This window comes from Ctenopharyngodon idella, chromosome 12 (assembly GCF_019924925.1).
Source record: "Ctenopharyngodon idella isolate HZGC_01 chromosome 12, HZGC01, whole genome shotgun sequence".
NCBI lineage: Eukaryota > Metazoa > Chordata > Actinopteri > Cypriniformes > Xenocyprididae > Ctenopharyngodon > Ctenopharyngodon idella.
In genome coordinates, this window is record NC_067231.1 from 25,758,541 (window position 1) to 25,782,992 (window position 24,452).

A 24,452-nucleotide genomic window follows, 5' to 3' on the forward strand; every position below is an offset into this window, starting at 1 on the left:
ATTTGGCTGTGTGGGCAAAATGTCTGCTATGCTCCTATTGGTTACCAAGAATAAGCTCAGATCCTGAACGCTAATGGAAATAAAAATGAACTTTACATCAAAGTGCTCTCACATCTACACCGTGAGTTGCAGCAGAAATTCTCCAGAGGACGGTGACGCTGCGTTCTAAAAGCCCCTTAGTGTTTTAGAAATAATCATGAAGAGAATGCTAATGCCGGACATATTTACATTGCATCGAACGGCTCAGAGCATCTGCACCTACACAATGGATGTTGCTTGTTTCAGGATCAGGTGTGCAATTATTCAATTCCCATGACTGGCATTGACGGCTTGGGCTGCGATCACCTGGATTTCTCTGCTGGCACTCACACCAGTGCAAGGAGGGAGCACATTACCATATCAAAGAGTTCAGTGGCATGAAGTGTTGAATTTAAAGTGTCTTTTGTTCTGGTAACGTTCAAGTGTCAGTACACGCAGATACGGAAATGAGTATTTCCTTCACGTACATATATACACGTACTGCCTGAACTACTAACACCTTTCCTGAGGCATTTGATCTACGTAGTGTTGATTAACATTCTCCAAAGCTTTCAGGTTCTCAGATCAAATGTATCTGTTACAAACGCATAAAGCTGCATATACAATACACTCAGTTTAGTCTCTAGTGGGGAAAATGGGAAACCAAATGTAACACCAATATATATATAGCACTGAGGCGACTGTCATGGCGGCCGAGCGAATCTACCATACTTTTTACAAAGACTACACTTGTTGTACCACGAACTGTAGTTTTAAGAGTTTTTTAGGCGAGAATGTTGTTGTTTAGACCTGAAATATGTGACTCATATTTAATCATAGTGCCTATTTTACAATTTGTTTAGACGTTTTCGGAGATGTGAGCTCCAGGCCGTCAGCAGCCGTTCAGTGCTCGTGTACCCGCCGAGAACAGCTTCATGTCGGCTAGTGCTTCGGGGATTTGCCGCTGGCTCTTATAGTGGTTAAACATGAGATATAATTCATTTTGGGTACATAAAACGGCAATCTTTGGTCTTATTAATCTATTACTTGTTCCTGAGCAAATCGAATTGTGTGATGTTAAATTTAATAATTTCATATTAAGGCTATATTTAACTTACATCCTGTAGAGCACTGCTTTTGTACGTTTGACTGAATTGTACAATTGTGTTTATTTTCTATTCTCATTCATAATGGCTATTATTGTTATATATATATATATATATATATATATATATTACAATTTAAAATAATGTTTTCTATTTTAATATATCTTAAAATGTAATTTATTCCTGTGATGGTAAAGCTGGATTTTCTGCATCAATACTCCAGTCTTCAGTGTCACATGATCCTTCAGAAATCATTCTAATATGTTGATTTGCTGCTCAAGAAACATTTCTTCTTATTATTATTATCAATTGTCATGGTGTAGGTGAAGGAAGTTGAGCAGAGGATCTAAATTGCAGCAGTTTTAGTTTATTTACAAAAACTAAGACAAAGAAGGCTATCTAAAATGCAAAAATCAGACTAACAGCTTCACACATGTAAAGACAATACAGGACAATGGAAAAATCAAACTGAGGGCTTAAATTCATAGTTAAATGAGGAACCAAACAAGACTCAGGTGAACATAATCAATTAACCAATTAGTAACCATATAAACCAACTAGCAACGGGAACAGGAACTAATGCTGTGTTCACGGCATCTCATAATTACCCTCATTTCAAGATGACTAGATGTGACGAAGCTGTTCACATCCTCGGACAGGGATCTATGCGTTTATATGGCAACACTATCAACGGCCAAATGAATCTGCAGTGGTCAGGTGTTACAGCGGTCATGCGGTACAAATAGGAGCTCTCAGAAAATTCCCAATTTAAAGGGATAGTTCACCCGAAAAGGAAAAGTCCAATTATAAATCATTTTACATTATTGTGCTAGTGTCATTTCCGCATGTTCCTTGAGCAACATGTTTAACATCTGTCTTTCCATACAATCAAATGTTTTTCAATTTTTTTTTCTCTCAGTAGCATGTTTTCTTTTGTGTAATGTTTCATTTGAACACCTGAGATTTTCTGTGTGTCCCTTGAGTTATTGTCCTCCCCGTCGTGTCCTGATACTGTGACCTTTAGTTGAAGATCAATGTTTTGTAATGACAATACTTACTAGAGGTGACATCAGCCATTAAGTTAAATAATGTTGGAGTGTGTAACTCTTCTGTTTTATGTTGATAAATAATAGTTAATGGATCTGTGATGTGCAAAATGCGGTTATTTTGTCAAGACCATAAGATTTTCTGTCTGATTGTAATGACAAATCAATATATGGAGTTGAAAATTATTTTGAAACCGTCTTGTAGTCCCAAATCATTAATTCACTGTCAGATATTTCAGTGTTTATAAAGGATATTTGACACATTATTTTTCTTTTTGACTCATATTGAGTGATAGGTAAAGAAAAACAGACATTTTCTAAGAAATTTTTCCAATTCAAGAGATTACATCCAAACACAGGTGAATGTCTCTAAACATTTTCTTGATAAATTATTTATTTATTTATTATTATTTTTCCATTCAGCTGCTGGTTTTGTCCTAGTCTTCTTACGTATATAACCATTGACTGGCTATACAAATACAAGTCTGTTCTGTTAATTGCACAGCTATACTTCTCATGGTCAAAGGTTTAGTGTTGACGGTACAATATAGGACCTTTCCAAGAAAAAAGATGTTGTAAAGGATAGTCTTCGTATTGTGATTCAGTTTCATCAACAACTAGTGACACACTTGAAGAGCCTTTCATTAGTTTTGAGTCACTGTCATTACCCTTCTGGTACCTTTTCTGTCTTTCTCTCTCTTTTTCCCTTCTGTCTCTTCCCTTGTCTCGGCGTAAAGTCATTAACTAGGGCCGGCGGGGTGATGTGGCCACTCACACACACTAAAAGGGCAATGATGCTCTTGACATTCTTCTAGGCTAAACCTCCTCACCTCCAATAATCCTGCAGCTTCCTCTGACATTTAATCACCATTCACGTCCATCCACCATCAATACCGGACACGGGCCGCCGGAGAGATGCCACGTCTGGTTCACCCTTTTCACCTCACCTGTCGTGAAAACTCAAATGGGAATCTGATGCACATGGTAATAAGAGCAGGTGTTGGCTTGGAAATGTGCATATGGCATAATGGAGTGCTTCTTTCCCATTATGCTTAAAGAACATACACTATCGGTCAAAAGATTGGAATAAATAAGGCTTTTTAATGCTTTTGAAAGAAGTCTCTTTTGCTCACAAAGGCTGATTTTATTTGAAATACTGTAAAAATATTGTGAATACTGTTTTCAATTTTAATATATTTTAAAATGTAATTTATAAAGCTGAATTTTCAGCTCTTTGATGAATAGAAAATTTAAAAGAACAGCATTAATTTAAAGCAGAAATCTATTTTCTGCCACTTTTGATCAATTTAATGCATCTGTGCTAAATAAAAGTATTAATTACTTATTATTATTTTCTTACCCCCAATTTTGAATGCTGTCACAGTTTCCACAAAAACATTAAGCATGTATATATAAAAAAATAATAATAATATAAAATAAAAAAAATTAACATTGATAATAATAATAAGAACTAACGAAAATTTAGCTTTGCCAACACAGGAATAAATTACAAATATTTAAAAAATATATATATTATTATTATTATTATTATTAATATATTTTGAAATATAATAAATAGAAAACATTGCAATAATATTGCACAATATTAATATTTTCTGCATTTTTGATCAAAGAAAGGCAGCCATATAGTGAGCCTAAGAGACTGTCAAAAACAAAAAAATACATATTTTATTTCAAACTTTTGACCGGTAATGTTATGATCACTCCAGTTACATTCGGTCCACATGAAAGAGGAAAAGGCTTCGTCTTCCTTCTCATTATTTGTCATTTTGATGCACTGCTGGCCTGTGCTCTTGAAGTTCAAGAATGTGCACAGTTCATATGTTGTTGTTGTTTTTTTTTCCAATCTGTCAGATATTCATATATAATATGGGAATTCATCATCTTCTGAGTAAAGAAGGTGGTTTGAAATTTGTCTGACTGCAACAAATATCCCATTTTCATGAAGTCACCTTTGGTGCAGAAGTGAGGCGGATGCTGTTTATGTCTCTATACCTCTGTTTTTGCATGTTTATAAGTAATAATTTATACCGAAGCAAAGCTGTTATGTGGCCAAATAGTTTAGATGACCTTGAAAAGTCACTCTGGGGGAGTATAAATGAAAATACTGTGTCATGGAGGGAAAGTATATCATAAGGCGGCGCAGAGCTTTCTCGGCCTGATGCGACTGTGAAGATCCAGTCATAATTCAATAGGAGCATCACTAAAGATCCCTTTGAGGGGAGCTAAATGGAAAATAACCACATGAAATGGCAGTCAGAGAGCAATTTATAGCTTTTGTTTCAAATTAGAGTTACAAAGGCTGTGTGTTCTGATTGAAACGAGGGACGTGGCATAATGTCGCCCGGATGGAAATACAGTTTTACTAGTGTTATGCATATTAAAGAAGATAGAATTCCTCCATGTGTCCTTTTTTCTGAAAACCAAGCGATTTTGCTAGCAAACTGCCTTTCTGTCATTTTTCCATAGCTTGCGACCTTAATATCAATGCATCTCTTGGCCTCTAAAGACCAAACAGTGTCGTCTCTGTGGGACACAGAAGGCCATAGGCTAGTTTAAATAATGAGATGAATATCTTTTGTATACAATAACTCGGGTCCTAATTACTTGTGGGCAACTGTGAGCTTATTTTCCCTGTATTTAAGTAGTTTAGACTTCAGTAATACCAATGCTTCTGTTTTTATGTCAACAAGAACTTTAGGTAATTAGTGACTGCAGTTTTTGGAGGTTCACTTTCACCTAATTGGGATTCTAATTAGCACCATTTGATTTAGTTGATGGGGAAACTTCAGCAAGGGCATCTAACACAGACAAATCCCAAACGATTTGGAGTTGCCACTCACCTAGCTGATGTTTTTTATCTCTTCAGCTTAAAATCTGTTTGCTTTGTAAGTTTCAGGTGCAAAATACATGTCATTGCCATATAGAGTGCATATGCTGTGTATTTACGGATCTGCAGGTGCCAGGCATTTATACCTGTGGTGTAAACTAAATTGCTCATGATGGAAACCGTATACAGGTCAGATATATGATCTTTGTCTCCTTTGCCCTTTCGCTGTCTCCCAGAGAGACAGATTGACAGAGACAGAAAGCTGTGATTGTACAATAGCATTGTATGATTTTCATCTCTAGATGGGCTACTTTGATTTAGTGGTGCAAGACCACAATCATCCACACTAGCACATTTTACGGCTGTCATACTGATGATGACAGACAATCTTTGATTTAGAAGAACTGAAGTGAGAATTTAAAGATAGATTTCAGCAGAAAATAGGGCCCTGAATCAAGGGGTAGGGGAGCCAAATCAGGAGAAAATGCGCAAAGGAGCGTAAGAGGAGCGTAAGAGAACAGTTTTTGGTGTGTGTGTTGTTTGTTTGACATGCATGAAAGCAATTGTGACAAACTTCCTCAGACATCGACACACTCGAGATCTGAGAAAGGGCCTGCATTCAATATGATCAAAGTGAGTAATTCCAGCAAAAAAAAAAAAAAAAAAAGATAAAACACAAATAAATAAATTAAGCATTAATGTAAGACCTCAATGAGTAGCCAACATGGAGGAGTTCTATAATACCTGGAGAACACTATTCATTAGCATCTTTTAGAACCTGATGCCATATGTTACAACATCTACCAGCAGGGGCTAACTGAAAAAAAAAAGTAATTCTTTATTATTCAGCAAACATGCATTAAATTGATCAAAAATGACACTAACAACGCTTGTAATAATACAAAATAAATGCTGTTCTTTTGAGCTATATATTCATCAAAAAAATCCTGAAAAATATGTATCATGGTTTCCATTAAAAAAAAAATGCAGCACAACTGTTTTCAACAATGATAATAATAAATTATTCTTTTAAGCACCGAATCAGATTATTAGAATGATTTCTGAAGGATCATGTGACACTGAAGACTGGAGTAATGATGTGGAAAATTCATCACAGGAATAATTTATATATATATATATATATATATATATAAGAATAATATTTTGCAATATTACTGTTTTTACTGTATTTTTGGTGAGCCTTGGTGAGCATAAGAGAACAAATCTTACCAACCCAAAACTTTTGAAAAATGGTGCTTGTCAAATATATAAAATTAACAGAGTATATATATACTCTCAGAAATAAAGATACTTTAATTGCTATTTGGAGCATTGGGATCGCTAGACGAGGGCTTAATAAACTAATTTTGTAAAAACCTCAATTTCAACCATTTTTTTTTTTTTAATTGAGATTTATACATCATCTGAAAGCTGAATAAATAAGCTTTCCATTGATGTATGGTTTGTTAGGGTAGGACAATATTTGAGAAAATCGCCTTTAAAGTTTTTGATATGTTTACGATAGGAAATTTACAAAATATCTTCATGGATCATGATCTTTACTTAATATCCTAATGATTTTTGGCATAAAAAAAAAATATCGATAATTTTGACCCATACAGTGTATTGTTGGCAATTGCTACAAATACACCTGTGTGACTTATGACTGGTTTTGTGGTCCAAGGTCACATTTTCAGCTGTTTTACCCATAGCTCGAAATTAGCCCATGCACATTCCGACTCGTTTTGCAAGCACGGGCCACATATACATATACTGTATATAACCAGCCAAATGTTGACCCCTTTTGTTTAGCCTAATTCAGACATTGTCACACTTTACCTGAAGAAATCTGATGCATTCAACTACTTCTTTTCTGTTTCTCGTTCCTCAGCCACTGGACTATGAGACCAAAAAAGCGTACACATTTAAAGTGGAGGCCTCGAATGCACACCTGGATCCACGGTTCCACAGTTTTGGCCCGTTTAAAGACACCGCAACAGTAAAGATAAACGTTCTGGATGTGGATGAGCCTCCTGTCTTCAGCAAACCCACCTACACGATGGATGTTTATGAGGACACGCCGCAAGGCACCATTATAGGAGCCGTGACTGCACAGGATCTCGACGCAGGAAACAGTCCAGTCAGGTATGCAAACACAGGATATACAGAACGATAAGACTCAGGGCTGGTAACTGGAAGGTTGTTACTTCAGTCCTTGCCATCACCATTGTGCCTTAGAGCATCATACTTAAAGGATTATTTAATTAAACTCATGTTGTTCCAGACTTATTTTTCCCATGGAACACTTGGTTGTGTGCTGATAGATTAGTAATGATATATTAATAGTTTTTATTTAAAATAAAATACAATATAGCCTATATTTATTTTATTTTATTTTATTTTATTTTATTTTGAAAGATTGTAATTAGACAAACATGCATGCTTTCAGTCCATCTTACACATCTCTATAGCGTTGTGCACACTGAGGTCAAAACAGCAGCATGCTGAAAGATTTACCTCATTTTATAATCCATTATGTTTTAGAGTTACACTTCATAAGATTGCTTTTTTAAAGTTTTACAAGAAGACAAACAATTGATGCACCACTGAGGGGTCCCAACACATCGTAAGTCAGTTTGTTTCTCTATGAATATTTAATTCAATATAACAAAGCAAAATGGACAAAGAAAGCATTTGTATTTGTGAAAGGGCCTTTGTTTTGGCCTTTCTTGGTTAATTATTTAGAAACATTGTAACATTGCTCAATGGAGATGTGCACTTTCTCATCAGAAAACAGTAATCCCCAATGAGCTTCTGTGCGAAAAGAACAAAGCTTTTAAAATATTTCTATACATGGCGCGTGTCCAGCGCGTGCGGCCCACAGAGTGAATACGGGAACAAAATAGCTAAAGTGCTTTTTGGTATTGAAAGTTTCTGCGACTTCCTCCAAAGCTTTTTAAGTTTTTTCCAAACTACAGGGTTCAAGAAAATAGCTGCAGAGAGATCAGAAATGGATGGACTTATGAAAGAAGTAAATTCATCGGAAGCTGTGTTGTTCATGTGAACTTTTATTAACCGAAACATTTCTTGACGTAAACCACCCAAAGGTCACAGGCCCACAGTGAGCAAAATATAGGAGGAATAAAGTTCTGTACAGAATATCACATTTACATTTCTTCATTTAGAAGATGCTTTTAACCAAAGTGACTGACAAATGAGGAAATACAACATAAGAAATTCCTCCTAAGGAGGCAATAACATGGGAAATGCTGCAGTTGATTTGTCAGAGAGGTACAGACTAGAACCAAGATGATGTTGAGAAATACTGAACGGACAGTTAAAGAGAAATAAATGTGCATGTACTTATAGCAAAATGGGTTTTGAACAGCATTTCATGTTGATTTTAGATCAGTTTGTCTTCAGATGTTTCTGTATTTATGAATGTTTGTTTTTAACATACTCATATTTCCTCTGGGATATTTATCTCATTACACATTTGGATCCCGGGCGCAGCAAAGCTGCAATTTCAGCTGAATCGACCCACAACTCTTGCTTTCTTTTTCCAAATACTTATGAATGTTTCAGCTTTGAGTCTACATTTGAATATGACTGCATGACCCCTGATCCTGTTCAATTCACGAATAACTATGCTTATTAATAAGAGATAAAATTCAGGAAATAGACATTTGTTTAACTGACTGGCATCCCGCTACAAGAATAGAACAGAGAGTTATGTTAGTTGTTAAAATAGGACAAATGTGATGTTCTGCTTCATCTCTCCGCACAGCCAAGGGTCTGTCGAGCCAGTCTCTAACTACTTTCTACAATGAATAATTTGTTCATCAGTCTGTTTGTTTTGTAGTCTTGTAGTCTTGTAAAGATTAATGAAGCAGCATATTGAAATTCTGTTTGAAGCTTTTTTTTCTTTTTTTGTGGCAGCAGCATTTGCTGTTTAAAAAATTCAATTAAAAAAGGCTTTGCTCAAGATACATTAGGTTAATGATCAGCTAATTAGAAATGAACCAAAACGTATGTACCACTCAGGAACACAAATGTACACAATATTGAAACTAGGGGCGTCGTGATATACTGGTATTGACGATATCCGTGATATTTAAAAAATGAAATATCGTTATCGTGTTAAAGGTGCAATGTGTAAATTTTAGCTGTATCTAGCTGTGAGGTTGCGAACTGCAACTAACGGCGCACACCCCTCGCACCCCTCCCTTTCGGAGAAGCTACGGTTGCCGTCTGGCCGACACAACAAAGATGTCATCATCTGAGACTGCAGAGAGTACATCAGCCAGTGAAGCAATGAGGTTTCTTCTTACTTCTATCAAAGAACGGTCTCTGCTTCTAATAAACCAGAGGACGATGACTACTACTATTACTACTACTACTACTTTGTGCACATTCAACGTAGTGACAATGCAAGCTGCCTCTAAAAACACCAACAAACATAGTGACGAAACACGATCTGTAGAGCAGTTTGTCCATTTAGGGTTACTGTATAAACATGCCGGCGCATAATGACGACTTTACATGGAGGGGGACCCGCAGTGTATGAGACGGAAATGACTCATTCTAAGGTAATAAAAGCATAACGGTTCATTATGTAAGGTCTTTATGCACCACTGAAAACATAGTTATGTATATTATATTGCATTTCTGTCAATAGATCCTCCCAAATGTTACACACTGCACCTTTAATTAGGGGTGTTGCATTATACCGGTATTGACCATAACCGTAATATTTAAAATGAATAGTACACGTTAGGGGTGTCCCCAACTACGGATTTACATAGTTGAATCAGATTCGAATCAGATTGCCTATATTCGACTGTTAGTCGAATCATATATGTGTGAGCGGGGGGGTGGGGTGCTTGAAAAACAGCAGTCCACTAGATGTGGACAAACTCTTTCTGCGCTCAAGGCCAAAGGAGTATAGGGTACTTTGAAAGGCTCGCGCGCTCAACTGTGCACGAGATGGAGCAGGACACAGAAAATGAAGTAAGGCCTATATCCCGCGCCTTAAGACAACTTTTATTTTCTTTCAAACAAAGCACAGAGAAACAACTTTATAATAAAGCGACCAAACTGCCTGTCAAGTGATAGACGAAACTGACAATGATTTTATCTTATTAAAACTGATGAAAGGCAATGTGGATAAACATTCACAGCCACAATGTACAAAACACCACACAAAGATATAGAAGAAAATTAATAAAAACATTTTGGATCAGTAAACATCAAAAATGTATATAAATAACTGCAGAAAGGTTACACTGCAGATAGATATGCATTTCACATGTCGGCAAAACTAATTAAATCGGCTAAATTGCCTGTGCGAGCAAGCTTTAACTCTACAGCGCAACATCGATGCACCAAAAAACAATAAAACAATAAAAAAATTAATTTACAGAATTGAATTAGAACAGAATACACCGTTCTAATAAAATAAAAAAAAATAAAAAAAATAAATAAATGAAATAGTCATAATCAAGTCACAACTGCAAAATGCCTGAAGTGCAGGGGAACATTCAAAACACAAGCCACATTTCTTTAATTTTAATTTATTTATTGATCACTCTGGGTTATCTAATTTAGTTAAAAAATAACGAAAGTATAGCCAGAATTGTCAACTTTTCTTTTTAACTGCAGAGGCAATAAACGCTAAACTGGAGTGGCAGTCTTTTTAGCTAAACATTCACAGCATCCAAAAATCAAATTAGAACCGGCTGAAATATTTTGAAATCACTTGTACCCTACCTGATTGAAAGGAAAAAAAGTCCAGTCTTTCACACGATCTGCCTGTGTCCGTTTGAGTCTTTTCAAATAGCGCGCTAGTCAGCTCGTTAACGTTGGCCAGCAGAAGCGCGCAGTGTTTGTCGTTGTTGAGCGGTAGGACATGGGCTGTTGGCAGAACTTGCATATACGTTTTTTGGATCATCTTTTACCATTTCAAAGTGCATCCAATTCTACACTTTAGATTTTCTTATCCCAGACATTGTTAAAGATTTAATCCCTGCCGCCAAAATGCTCCTCTGTCGGTCACAAATCATGCAAGTGAAACTTAAATCTGTCACATCTCTGCGAAGATTCAACTGTGAGATTGGTAGTTGAATCAGGCTCCTCCTATCGAAGCATCGAATCGTCGACTATTCAGGGTCACCCCTAGTACACGTATGATAATATCACACGTAAATTATCCAGCACCAGAATCCGGTTGACATCCCAACGTACAGTAGGTGGTGGTATTGCACCTTAAGAATGGTTGTCATCTGTCATAAAACACAAGCAGTCACAGCGCACAGCCGCCAGGTAAAAGCATGTCGTCGGATATGACAGACAAGACACTCTACCCAGCCCCACTTCCTTGGGGCTATAAACTGAAATGGATATAAACTTATGGATTATCGTATGTTTACTTCAAATATCTTTAGAGAGCAGCATTTTTTTTTCTTCAAATTTTTACCCAAAATAGGGCGATGTGAGCATTATGGAGTGCTAAACTCTCACATGTAATTTATGCTTCATTCATACTCGACACCAGAGGGCGCCCTCGCGCAGAAAGTCCACAAGTGACACTCATGTGTAATAAGTTCCAGGAAATACCTTATATGGACAAAGTATCAGTGATCGCTGTAGCTGAATAAAATGCATATACATTTTGACTGATTAAACATGAAGAGAATTAACACACCATTGCAACAGTATTAAGGTTTATCTGTGTTCTTCAAGCCATCTCTGGTATTTTCATAAGGATAATGTATATTTATATATATTTGTGAATGATAGAACATATTCTATAATTAACTTTTTTTAAAATATTAAAAAGTACGTATTAAATGTTTGGCTTTCAAACACAGCTTGTGATGACCAATGCCAGAACAGTCTTTCTCTCACACGATGCCACACGTCGTTTTTTCTTTTCCCAAAATTTTTCTGTTTTGAAATGCGCTATATTAACACAAATTCCGGGTGAGTCATTTATATGCATTACATTCCCACAGCTGCAGTCTCTGTATGGTATGTATGATGATTATTATGGAGAATCAGGCCTCCTAACGGTTGTGAATCAGAACATCAAAGGCTTTTGTTGAGAATCCAATGCAAATGCACAAAACCCTCAGATGTTTTTCTTTTTTGTTGACCACCTTTTGAGTAAATTTAACAAGGCAGCAGCTGAAATGTGGAAAAAATAAACACCATAGCTTCCCACCTCACCCAGCGCTCCCACTTCATTTCCCTTTGCTCAATTCTAGGTCAAGCCACAAATAAATAAATAAGCAGTGTTGAAAATCAGCCTGCATTAATGCGTCCAGGAGTTCAGAACAGATTTGGAAAAGTGTTTGTGAGAGAATGAGTCCAAAACATCAAGTAGAACGTGAACAAGGTCATTGAAAACTGAACTTCTCATATTCATGCGTACTGAGGTGCAAAGTCTCACTGAGACACATGTAAAATACCCCCCGAGAACGGTTAAGGGGTGCGTTAACAAGGTTGCTGGCCATTACACCGACATCACAGCTGCTCAACTGGACCTACACATAGCAGTTCACTAGAGTGCACAATATTTTCATGCCAGCTTGCCGCATGACTAAATCAAACATAATGAGCGCTGTGCAAAACTGTAAGGACGAGAAAAGGTAATATATACTCATACTCAATATAGAAAATCGCCTACAATGCTGGGTTATTTCAACCCAAATTTGGGTAAAATATGGACAAACCCAACTGTTATGTTAAAAATGTAATTAAAAAAATAACCCAACAGCTAGGTTTGTCCATATTGACCCAAATTTGGGTTGAAACAACTCAATATTTTTTTTTAGAGTGTACCAATCTAGTAGTACCCAGTGTCGGAGGTAACGCATTACAAGTAACATGATGGTTATTGTAGTTCTAGACTAAATGTGAACATGCATTTACTCATATCACTTGCATGAAAACATTCAGTATTCCTCAAAATTAATAAAAACACTGAAATGCAATCTCAGAATTTTATGCAAACCTGTAATAATAAACTATATTAAATTACACAAATATACTTTATGTATTTAATCTCACTTTATTCAACATTGTCTTTGTTGCTGAACTTCAATGATCTAATTCAACCATACTAATAAGCAAAAATTACTTTAGAGTAGATTTAGAAATAAGAGTGGTGAACTTCCTTTTCCTGTATCCTATTCTTCTTTAGTCCAGAATGGCAGCACAGCTGAAAGGTTTGTTTGAGCTGCGCCCTCTACAGTACAGAAGTGAATATGCTTTTCCTTTAGCATGAGGCTTATTCATTTCACTCTTGGTGTGAAAGGGCCTTAACATTTGCCAAAAATAGAACTTTTTTTGTTTATTATTAAAAAATAAAAATAACTAACTAACAAGCAAGCCCAGCCCATGTGAGAAATGGTAACACAAAAGTAATGTAATGCATTACTTTTCATAAAAAGTAACTAAGTAACGCAATTAGTTACCTTTTTAGTGAGCAATGCAATATTGTAATGCATTACTTTAAAAAAGTAACTTTTCCCAACACTGGTAGTACCTAGCCTACACTCTAAAAAATGCTGGGTTGTTTCAACCCGTGTTTGGATCAAATATGGACAAACCCAACAAATTAAATTTTAAACCCAATGGTTGGGTTTGTCCGTATTTGACCCAAACATTGGATGAAACAACCCTACATTTTTAGAATGTAGTAAAGGTGAAAATGCCCCTCATATGTACTGTATGTACCAAATCTGTTCTTTGTTCTTCAGGTATTCCATTGACTGGAAGAGCGACCTGGACAGCTTCTTCGACATCGATCCCGTTAGAGGAACCATCTCCACCAATGAGTTTCTGGACAGGGAGAGTATAGCGCAGCACAACATTTCAGTTGTGGCCACTAAAGTTAGTAAGTATGGCTGTGAACCTCAGAAGTGTTTCATAAAAGTCCAATTGTATTAAATGCAGGGATTTTTTCTAACTGATTTACAGTGGCCCATCACAGCGCAGTCAGCAGCAAATTCCATTAAGTCTGCTTTTTACGAGCATTCATAAAATATGACGACTCTCCTGGAATATGTATCATTACTACAGTGTCTTTCTTTTCTCCTTGACCTCCTGAATTTAACAATTGATGTACTCCAACGTTCTTAAACTGCTGGTGAATTAATTGTTCCTTGCCATCAGTGTGGTCATTTATAGAAGACATGGTCTCATATTATGTCTTCATGAACAACAATAGCTATGTTTCCATCCACCTATTTTTATGCGCATTTTAGGATATCGCATAAAATAAAAAAATGCTGGATGGAAACGCCAAAATGTGCATAAATTCGCATGAATAAAAAACGTAAGTGCTCAATTGAGTTGGATAAACTTTTTGTTCTATAAGAAAACATGCATAAACTACGATGGAAACACATTTACCCAATAAATTCCTTGATGCGCATTAAAAAAGACATGTGACTGCGTTGGGACACCATAACTGGACCAACCAGCGGACCGATCTCGTTGCACAGCATCTAAAATGCTGTTTTGGTTGTTCTGAAACGCCTGAGCAAAGTCTGTCGTCAATGTGGTTCACTATAATTACATCCCAGAACTGTCTTACAATTCGTAACATTGGATGGAAACATAGCTTATGATAAAACATTAATGATAAAACCAAAAACCAAAAAAAAGTGTTTTAAAGTCAATATGAAATCAAAATTGACAGTTTGTTTTCATATTACTGGTCTTACTGTGCACAGTTCATTGGTACATGTTATATGTGCAGCATCTGCAAGATTTTTAAATGTTTTTTAAAGATCATTTTATGCTCACCAAGGGTGAATTTATTTGATTGAAAACACAGTTAAAACATCAATATTGTGAAATATTTTTACAATTTAAAATAAGTTATCTATCTAATTTCTTAACTTACCAACCCCGAACTTTAACAGTAGTGTATTTTTATTTTATTTTATTTTAACATTCTCCACTCCTTAAATAACTTTCCTTTTTGGATGACATCACAAATTCCTTTTACAATGTCAGTCCTCCCCTCCAGCCACCTCAACTGCGATGTATAACACCCACTTTTCATAAGCCGACCAATTCCCAAAGTCCCGGCTACAATTTGTATCTCTCCAGTTGAATATGTTATATTTCATTTGGAAAGGCCGTCAGATTATGGAAGTAAAAGGGGTTGCAAACTACATTTTGCATTGACTATTTTAGGAAGCCATTTGAAAGGAGATCATGCACCAACGTCAAACTTGTCATTGCTGTAATTGTGTTTGTGTCGGAAAAGATCTGTGGATTGAATCACCACGTAAATAAGCAAATCCATCGTCATCAAGTCGTCAAATCCGCTGAGAAGTCACCAAAGCCATTATCTTGGAGGCTATGTGGTGCTCAATCAAAATTACAAACGCGGCAACTCACATTCATTAAGACGGAATGGGGATGAGAGGTCATTAAAAGTTGAGCCTTTATCGCCATGGTAACGGTTATTACTCACTGTCTCTCAAGGTTGCACTGGTGATATGCTAATTGTGATTTCTAAAGCTAATTTAGGAGAGACTTAGCACAAGTCAGAGCTGTTAAACTTCACTCCTCTACTGCAGTGGGAATTGTCCACCCTGTGCTAGAAACTCCATTTTTATTCATATTGTATGCACTATCAGTGTCTTTTAGACAATTTTACATTCTGTTCTGTTGGCCCTGATGGAATCATTCAGATTCAGAGAAATCACAGAGCACATTTATAAGTCATAGCAAAGAAGAAAAAAATATAGTCAGTGCTATTCAAAAATATATATTAATTCTTGCTAAACGAAGCCATCTCTACTGTTTATCAAGAATTAATATATATTTTTGAATAGCACTGACTGTATATTTTTTTTCTTTTATTTTCTCTACTATATAATATACATATATTTATTTATTTACTTATACAGTGCTCAGTGTAAATGAGTACACCCCCTTTGAAAAGTAACATTTTAAACAATATCTCAATGAACACAAAAACAATTTCCAAAATGTTGACAAGACTAAGTTTTATATAACATCTGTTTAACTTATAACATGAAAATAAGGTTAATATAACTTAGAGAACAAAATTTTCAGTTTTACTCGAATTAGGGTGATGCAAAAATGTGTACACCCCACTGAAAGTCTCTGGAGCAGAGCTAAATTTTAGACTACAAATGTCTAATTTAACAAGAATTCAACCACAGGTGAGTCTAATTATTCATTTCACAGGTGTCCAGCAGACAGTTGACTATAAGAGTGTTAGAACCCAATCGAACACCTATGGGGAATTCTGAAGAGACAAGTTGAGCATCACTCTCCATCCAGTATCCAGTCTATAAAAGAGGCCATTCTTGAAGAATGGAAAAAGACAGATGTTGCAAAATGTCGCCAACTTGTTCATTCCATGCGTAGAAGACTTGGTGCTGTCATTAAAAATCATGGAGGCCATACAAAGTACTAGATGTTGTAGTTTTTGTTGTGGGGTGTACTCATTTTTGCATCACCCTAATTTGAGTAAAACTGAAAAAAAAAAAAAATATATATATAAAATTGTCCCACATTTTCATGTCACTACCGAAACACTGTATGTTTTAGTCCATTGGCTGAAACTGATTTTAACCACACCACTACATTTTACTCATTTTTGCATCACCCTAATTTGAGTAAAACTGAAAAAAAAAAAAAAAAATATATATATATATATATATATATAAAATTGTCCCACATTTTCATGTCACTACCGAAACACTGTATGTTTTAGTCCATTGGCTGAAACTGATTTTAACCACACCACTACATTTTTGATCAGGAAATATTTCTGTGTCCCTCTCTCTCATAGCCTCTCTTTCATAGTAGATAGGTACCATCATTTTGAGTTAAATGTGTTCAAAAGTCTGAAAATCTGTGTGTAACTTTAAGGATCGTCACTACCAAACACCTTTTTTTCTGAAATTAAGCAAATAATTTGGGTGTTATTCGATAATATTTATTTTTTATTTATTTATTTATTTTTTCTCTCTGTGTACAACTGTTCAGAATTGTGCTAGCTAATCATGTGCTGATTAGCATCTTTGAGCTAGGCTCAAAAGTATCTAAAATTGTAACTACCGAAATACTCATGACCGAAACATGTCTTTATTGTTTTGGTATTGACAAAAGGGAGCACATAATCATTTATTTGGGGGAACTAAACAAAATTTTTGTAGTTATGCAAATGATTAGTATTTTAATATGTTTTAGTAGTGTTTTACTATGTAAATTAAAATTCAGTAATGTGATGTGATGTCACGACCGAAACATGGGATGTTTTGTCAAAAATGAAGTATACTGAATTGTTAACTAAGATGTTATTATAGTGTTTGGTTCAATGTATATTCAAACTAATATATCCTTAACTTTGAAATCAGTATGATAAACTTTATCCCTTTTACAAAGCGAGATTGGATTCAAAATACAACAAATCTCATAAATTACATTTGAAATATTGTTAAAATTGTAATTGTTTTTGATTTACCTATGATTTTTTTTTTTTTTTTTTTTTTTTTTTTTTACATATTAACAAAAAATATATTTACAAGGTAGATGTAAGCAAAATCTTAATAGGTCAATATAAGCCTTCTTATTAAATTATTTATTATTGTGTTTTGGTAGTGACAAATTTGGGAGAGGAAAAATATTCCAAAACTTTTTGAAAATACAATATGAGAATTAACTGCACAATTACTAGAAATGTGTACTTTGGATATTATACAATTTGCATACATACAAAATTTGCGGAAAAAGACACATTTTTTTCATATATATAATTTTTGCAGTAAAATTTACATATACATATATTACGTAAAATATTATTTATATAAAAGTGATGGTAGCTTGTTCAGGCATCCCACTGAATATTCCATTTACTATGTAGTTTTGCATGTTCCTAAAGTTTAGTTAGTTAAAACTTTTTTGCCCACTTTGTCCATTTGGAGCTATAAACTATACAAAAAGTATTTAACAAGCCACTTTTGCTATCACCAGCGTGTGATGTGTAATACCCTTACTAGCATTATACAGAGTCTTGTAAAACATGCTTGACAGCTTTTATATCTCTCAGAATCAGTGATTACGAGGTGCGGAGAACACCTGTTTAACACCATCACAAGCTAGTCTAGCATATATTGCAGATTCTTGTTTTATCTTCCTCTCTCCTGAGCTTTTTTTAGGAGTGTTAATGTCACACCAGGTGGAATTCCAGATGTTCTGGAGTCTCTGAATCATTTTGTACTAAATATGAAAATGCTGAGGGAAGCATGAGTCAGCACACAGTTTCCAAACATGCCATTCCAAACACACGGATACCTCTGATTTACATAATCTCTTCTGTGATTAGTCAGCTAGCTGAAGAAAAAAAAACTTTTTTACACTACAGTTAGAACAAATATGTTTTACAAAATGTGTTTCAGCAGACAGAACTGTTTGCCCTGTTTACACCTGGTACAATACCAGTTGTAAACAAGGCCACAATCAAAATTTAATGAAAAGGAAAGTGGTGTTCTCATAAGCTAATGTACACAAACTGTCAGTCAAACCTGCAAAGCAAAGTTGTTTTGATCTAAATTAGAGGCACCTTTTAAATATGTGATCAGAGCAGTTTCATTTGTTTGAAGCCAGGCAAACAATAACTATTGATGCATTTCACTGTGCCTCCCACAGCAGACGAACGACAAAAACATCACAAAGACTCTCACAAAGGCACATTTATTGTTATTCTGTCTGAAGTGCAGTGAAATGGGCAATTTCGCTCTTATACAACAGCGCCATCTAGTGGTAGAAGCCGTCATTGAAGGTGAAGCCATAGTTTACTAGACTTAGATCCGTGTTGTAATTAAAAAGCTCACTAGGCTTTAAGGGTATTTCATATAAAAATTTGTTGCAAAATGTTAGAAAATTAATTATATTAGCATTACTTAACAGTTTATAATATCTCTCATTATTAACATTAACAACATCATTAATGTATATTGTTTTAAATGTTCATATTAACCTCCTTATGCATTACTTATTCAGTCCTCAAATATAAATAAAATCATTCATAGTAGTCTATTTTTATGTATTTTAAAGGCGTTTGTCAATTACATTTGTCTGCTTCAGTACATGGTATGCGTAACAAACATCCATATTCTGTAAAACAGTTTGCGTCGCTTCCGATTTTTGTGTATGTGCTTCATTAAATATAGAGCTGTTTTATTTAAGATGCCTAAAAGATGAGCATAACCGTTGTCCATCACATATGCAGATTGATATCTAAAAATTTTTTGTCAGTTCATACTGCTAACACTTTTCTGACAAGCGGATGCGATGAGACCTGTTTGTTCATGTGACGTTCAGCATTAAGCCTGTTTTGTACATTTTCCAGAGGAACTTCAACATTTTCATCAGCTTGTTGAACTTTTAATTTAAACATACACACACAAACGTTTAAAAAACATTTAAAAGAGGAAAGTCATATAGAATTATGGGTCAAAGGTCATAACCACCATCAGCGTAGTTTGGGTAACACCCTGAACTGTTAAATCATCTGAATGTACATGGATTATACTCATCTGTTAAGCTTCATAGCTTGAAATATATGAACATATTAAATAGGCTTATGTGGGTTCAAATGTTGCATTTAACATTTAGTTTGCCAAAACTTTTTTTTTTTTAATCCCTTTCAAAACTTCAGCATTGGCTACACAAAAAGTAATTTGCTGCCGGACATTTGGGGCAGAAGCACAGGGCCTGGAGAATGATGATGTGTCAGATCTCAGATAAATTGTAGCAACAGTAATTTTTTTTTTTTTTCTTTACTGGACATCAGACGCCCTGGAGTCCCTGAAGCTAAAGTAACAAACAGCTGCACACACACAAACACACTCTCTCTCACTTTCTCTCCGGGAAGATTGCTCATCTTCATCAAGGTCGCCCACAGGTCTTGGCTTTATACGGGACCCCTGGGAGGGATGAGTTCAGATCCCTCGTTCTAAGCCTTCTCACCTTCTCCTCAGACATGCTGAGCCCATCTCACGGATCTGATCTATAAAAGTTTATTCCGCACTGATGTTCACCTCCACACTGCACGCTCAAGCAGAATTCAAACAATATCAGCTAGACGTGTTAGAAAATCAACAGCTGTGCCAGAGAGGACAACACTGACCTTGTGTGTCAGCTAGAAAGTTCTTGGATTACATTCTGTGTTAGTTTCTTAACCATGCTATTCAATTAAAAATGATGAAAGCTATTTTTGTGTAGCTTTATGAATAGAATAGATAACTATAGACAGCTTATGAATAATAGTTAAAGCCCCTTTAAAGTTTTCATTGTAAAACCACATGGTGGCAGTATAGTGGTATGGTTTAAAACATAACATTCAATTCATTAGTACAGTGTACCACTCTTTTTTTTCTGACTGTAAATTTTCAGAACTGTATTAACATCTTATGGTTCCTCAATAGAAAGCTCATGTTATATGCCAGCTATGTATGATTTTAGTAAAGGAAGTTATTAATGTGACGGTTGATCCAATCCCAAATACAAAGCAGTTCTGAATCCATCATACCTATTGAACAGTTTTAAAATGTATATGTGTGATTCTATTCTAATCACTCTATTGGGTACTTGACTACTTCAAATCTTTCAAAAAGTAACCTCTTCAAACGGCACTAACATTCAAAAGTTTGGGTTTGGTTAGATTTTTTTAAATGTTTTTCAAAGAAGTCTTTTTTGCTCACTAAGGCTACATTAATTTGATTAAAAATACAGTAAAAACAGTAATGTTGTGAAATGTTATTACAATTTAAAATGACTCTTGAATATGTTTTAAATTGTAATTTATTCCTGTGACACAAAGCTGAATTTTCAGCATCATTACTCCAGTCTTCAGTGTCACATGATCCTTTAGAAATCATTCTAATATGCTGATTTACTGCTCAAGAAACATTTCTGATTACCAATGTTAAAAAAATAAATAAATAAAAAAAAAGTTGTGCTGTGCTTTGTGTGGATTTTTTTAGGATTATTGAATAGAATGTGTACAAGAACAGCATTTATTTTAAAAAGGAGCATTTGAAACATTTATTTGATATTGTAAAATAAAAATGTCTTTACTGTCACTTTTGATCAATTTAATGCATCCTTGCTTTTTTTATATATAAAAAAAATATCTTACTGGAAAATCTTACCAATTATTTTATTTTATTTTATTTTATTTTATTTTATTTTATTTACACATTCTTGCCTCACATTATCATTATTCAAAACTTATTTTTTCAGTTAAAACTTATGTCATTTTGTTTCATCCTAAAGACCAGAAAAGAAATCATCCTAAGAAAAAAAATAAATAAAAAATTCATTCTAAGGACCAGAAAACTCCCATAACTGAAGAACGACTGTAATCTTGTGCATTGTAATGTATGTAATCAATAAAGCAAAGTACACAGGGAGCTGTTTGTCATAATATTGTATGTTTGTGTTGTTTGTGTAGATAACCCAGTGCTGACCAGTAGAGTGGCTGTCACAGTTCACGTGCTGGACATTAATGAGTTTCCACCAGAGCTGGCCATGCCTCACGAGACCTTCGTGTGTGAGAGCGCCAAAGTCGGGCAGGTGAGTGCATTTAAAGGGTTGTGTGTGCATGTGTATATGTTTGCATGTCGAAAACCAATTCTGGTCTAATGAGCCATTTAAGATGATGTATGACAGACTCCAGACTTTGACACTCTCATTAAATCCAGAAAGTGCAGTATATTCCCTGTTTTAGCCAGGTACAGTGTGTGTGTGTGTGTGTGTGTGGGTGTGTGTGGTTCAGGTATTCCCTACATTATGGGGACAAAATGTCCCCACAATGATGCTGATACCAGAAATCTTTGACCTTGTGGGAGACATTTTTTGGTCCCCATGAGGAAAACAGCTTATAAATCATATTATTTATTTATTTATTCTTTTTTTTTTTTTTTTTTTCTTCCAAAAATGCAAATATGGGTTAGAAAGTTTTCTTTGGTGGGTAGGTTTAGGGTTAGGGGATAGAATATACAGTTTGTACAGTATAAAAATCATAATTTTTCCCATAACAACATGGACATTTACTTATTTAATTTAATTTAATTTTATTTTTACATTCCTACCTCACTTGGTGCCAGGAGAGGTAAAAAATAAATAAATAAATAAAAAAATAAAAATTAATATTAAATATTAAAAATCCTCTTTTCTTAGTTTGAATAAGTATGACACTTCTGGCCAGAACTGTGTGGTTTGATTGATACATTGGACAGGAAGAGCCTGTTGGGTAAGTGATGCATTAGTGCAGTGCTAATTGTCCTACCCAGCATGCACCTGTGGTGCCTGTGACAGCCCTACAACAGGTGATGCCAGCGGGAGGGTGGGCGGTACGGATGTCTGTTAGCCATGGAAGATCGATTTGCTTGCGATGTTAGTGCACAGTGTATCATGATCACTGGATGTGAAAGCAGACTAATTGGTTTTAGGTGCAGAATCGAGAAGAAAAATCTCAGGAGCAGTTGCTAAAACACTTTTTTTACAGGTTTATTATGCTTCATTTAATGTTGAGTTTAATTGATTCATATGCATAAAGCACTGTAAAGTGGGTTGTTTTTCTTATAAAGCATATATTAAGTGGCTGTATATATATAGCTCCATTAATTAAGACCAAACAGATACTAACAAATGAGTTTTCCACACTCTCTGTCTTTTAAAACATCTCCATGGTTTCAGATAATGTTTAATTATTACTATAGTTTGTCCATAAAGACCTGAAGATATTAATTTCAATTTTAATAATGTGTATATTTAATAATGTATATTTTTGTCCAACACAAGTTCACTATAATTGCCTAAGAGTTTGTGTCTGTGCTCACTAATAACCTTCATAAATCATTAGGAAGTTTCATAAACATCAATATTCACCATAAAATATTTAAAGTCGGCATGAAACAGAAGTTGTGATAGTCTTTTCTTCCCTATTGTAACATATATCTGAGTAAAACCGAGGGTGCTTCTCAATTCTTATTTGTGCATCCTCGTTTCCTTTCCTCGCGTCTTAGCTCCACCCCTTCAGGATGTGAGGGAAGGACGCAAGGAAAAGACGCGAGGACGGAGGAATTGAATCAAGTGAAATGATATCCTCGCTCCCTTTAGCGTCACTTCAAAGCGTCATCAGCTGTAGTCGAGGGATCTACCCATACGTTGTTAAAGTTTGGTTATTTAAAAAAATTATAATAAATATTAATAAAGCAAGATGCCCCGTTGAAATATGCGAGATGTAAAGGATACATTTAAATTATTATGATATGAAGGGGGAGGAGAATGTATACGTGCATCAGGTTTTTCGACGAGAAAGACTTCCGCAAAGGATACACCTGTGTATCCTCGCTCATGACTCCTCAGGAAGCTTCCTCACTCCTTGTTCCTCGCCTCCTCGCGGTGCAGTTAGAGAATTGAGATGTCCTTCAAGATGGCTGAGTTTGATCGGTTTCCGGGTCATAGGATGGAGGACGGAGGAACGAGGAAACGAGGAGGGATATTGAGAAGCACCCCAGGTTGGGAGTTGTAGGGCGGGACTTGATTTTGTCCATGGGGAATTAATTAGGTTGTTGGATGGTTGTGGTTTGCTATTGGTCGATCTCATGTGGGTGACAGGTTGTCCCGCCCTCACGCCAGTAAACACCCCATCAGAGAAGAGATGTTGCTGAAAGAGGGAGGGGAAGATTAAAAAAATATATAATAATGATGGATAAATGATTAGATAGTTTAATAAAAACGAGAAGTGTCCATTTTGATTTCATGGTGACTTTAAACAGGAGATGAACCATTAAAAGATAAGTTATGCAATGATTACTTTAGGTTTTACATTTTTGCACATTCTGGGTGTCCAGCAGTGATAAAATGTGCCATCAGAGACAGTTTAGGATAAATTCTTAAACCCTGATCAATAATCTTTCGATTAACTTTGTTTCACCTAGGTGGTTCAGGTCATCAGTGCAACTGACCAGGATCTCCCTCAAGCCGGACAACGATTTTCCTTCAAATCCCCTCAAGAGGGAGTGAAGACCAAAAACTTCACCATCAGAGACTTTGGGAGTGAGTCTGTCTGTAATTCCCTTGTCAAGTGATCTGTTTGGAAGTGTACGGAGGGCCAAATTACTCAAAATTATATCAATGAATAAGTGTTACAATATTTAAATAAATTACTAAATACATAATTAAATTGTTAAAGGCACAATATGTAAATTTCCGTCGCTAGAGGTCGCTTATTCAAAACAAAGGCGTAGCTTGATAACACCTTGATTTCGCGGAATCATGGGAGGTATTGTCTTCACGTCTACAGCTGGTGAAAAAGAAACATATATATATATAAATAATATAATGTGTGTGTGTGTTATATAT

General features: G+C 35.4%; 1 protein-coding gene across 1 annotated transcript in view; it reads left to right on the forward strand.

The window, feature by feature from the left end:
* Positions 1 to 24,452, forward strand: part of LOC127523513 (cadherin-12) — a 153,229-nt gene that overhangs the window by 117,011 nt on the left and 11,766 nt on the right. The window contains 4 exon segments of the mRNA XM_051914282.1: positions 6,913 to 7,166; positions 13,784 to 13,920; positions 21,535 to 21,656; positions 24,029 to 24,146. Of these exon segments, the coding sequence (XP_051770242.1) occupies positions 6,913 to 7,166; positions 13,784 to 13,920; positions 21,535 to 21,656; positions 24,029 to 24,146 (631 nt within the window).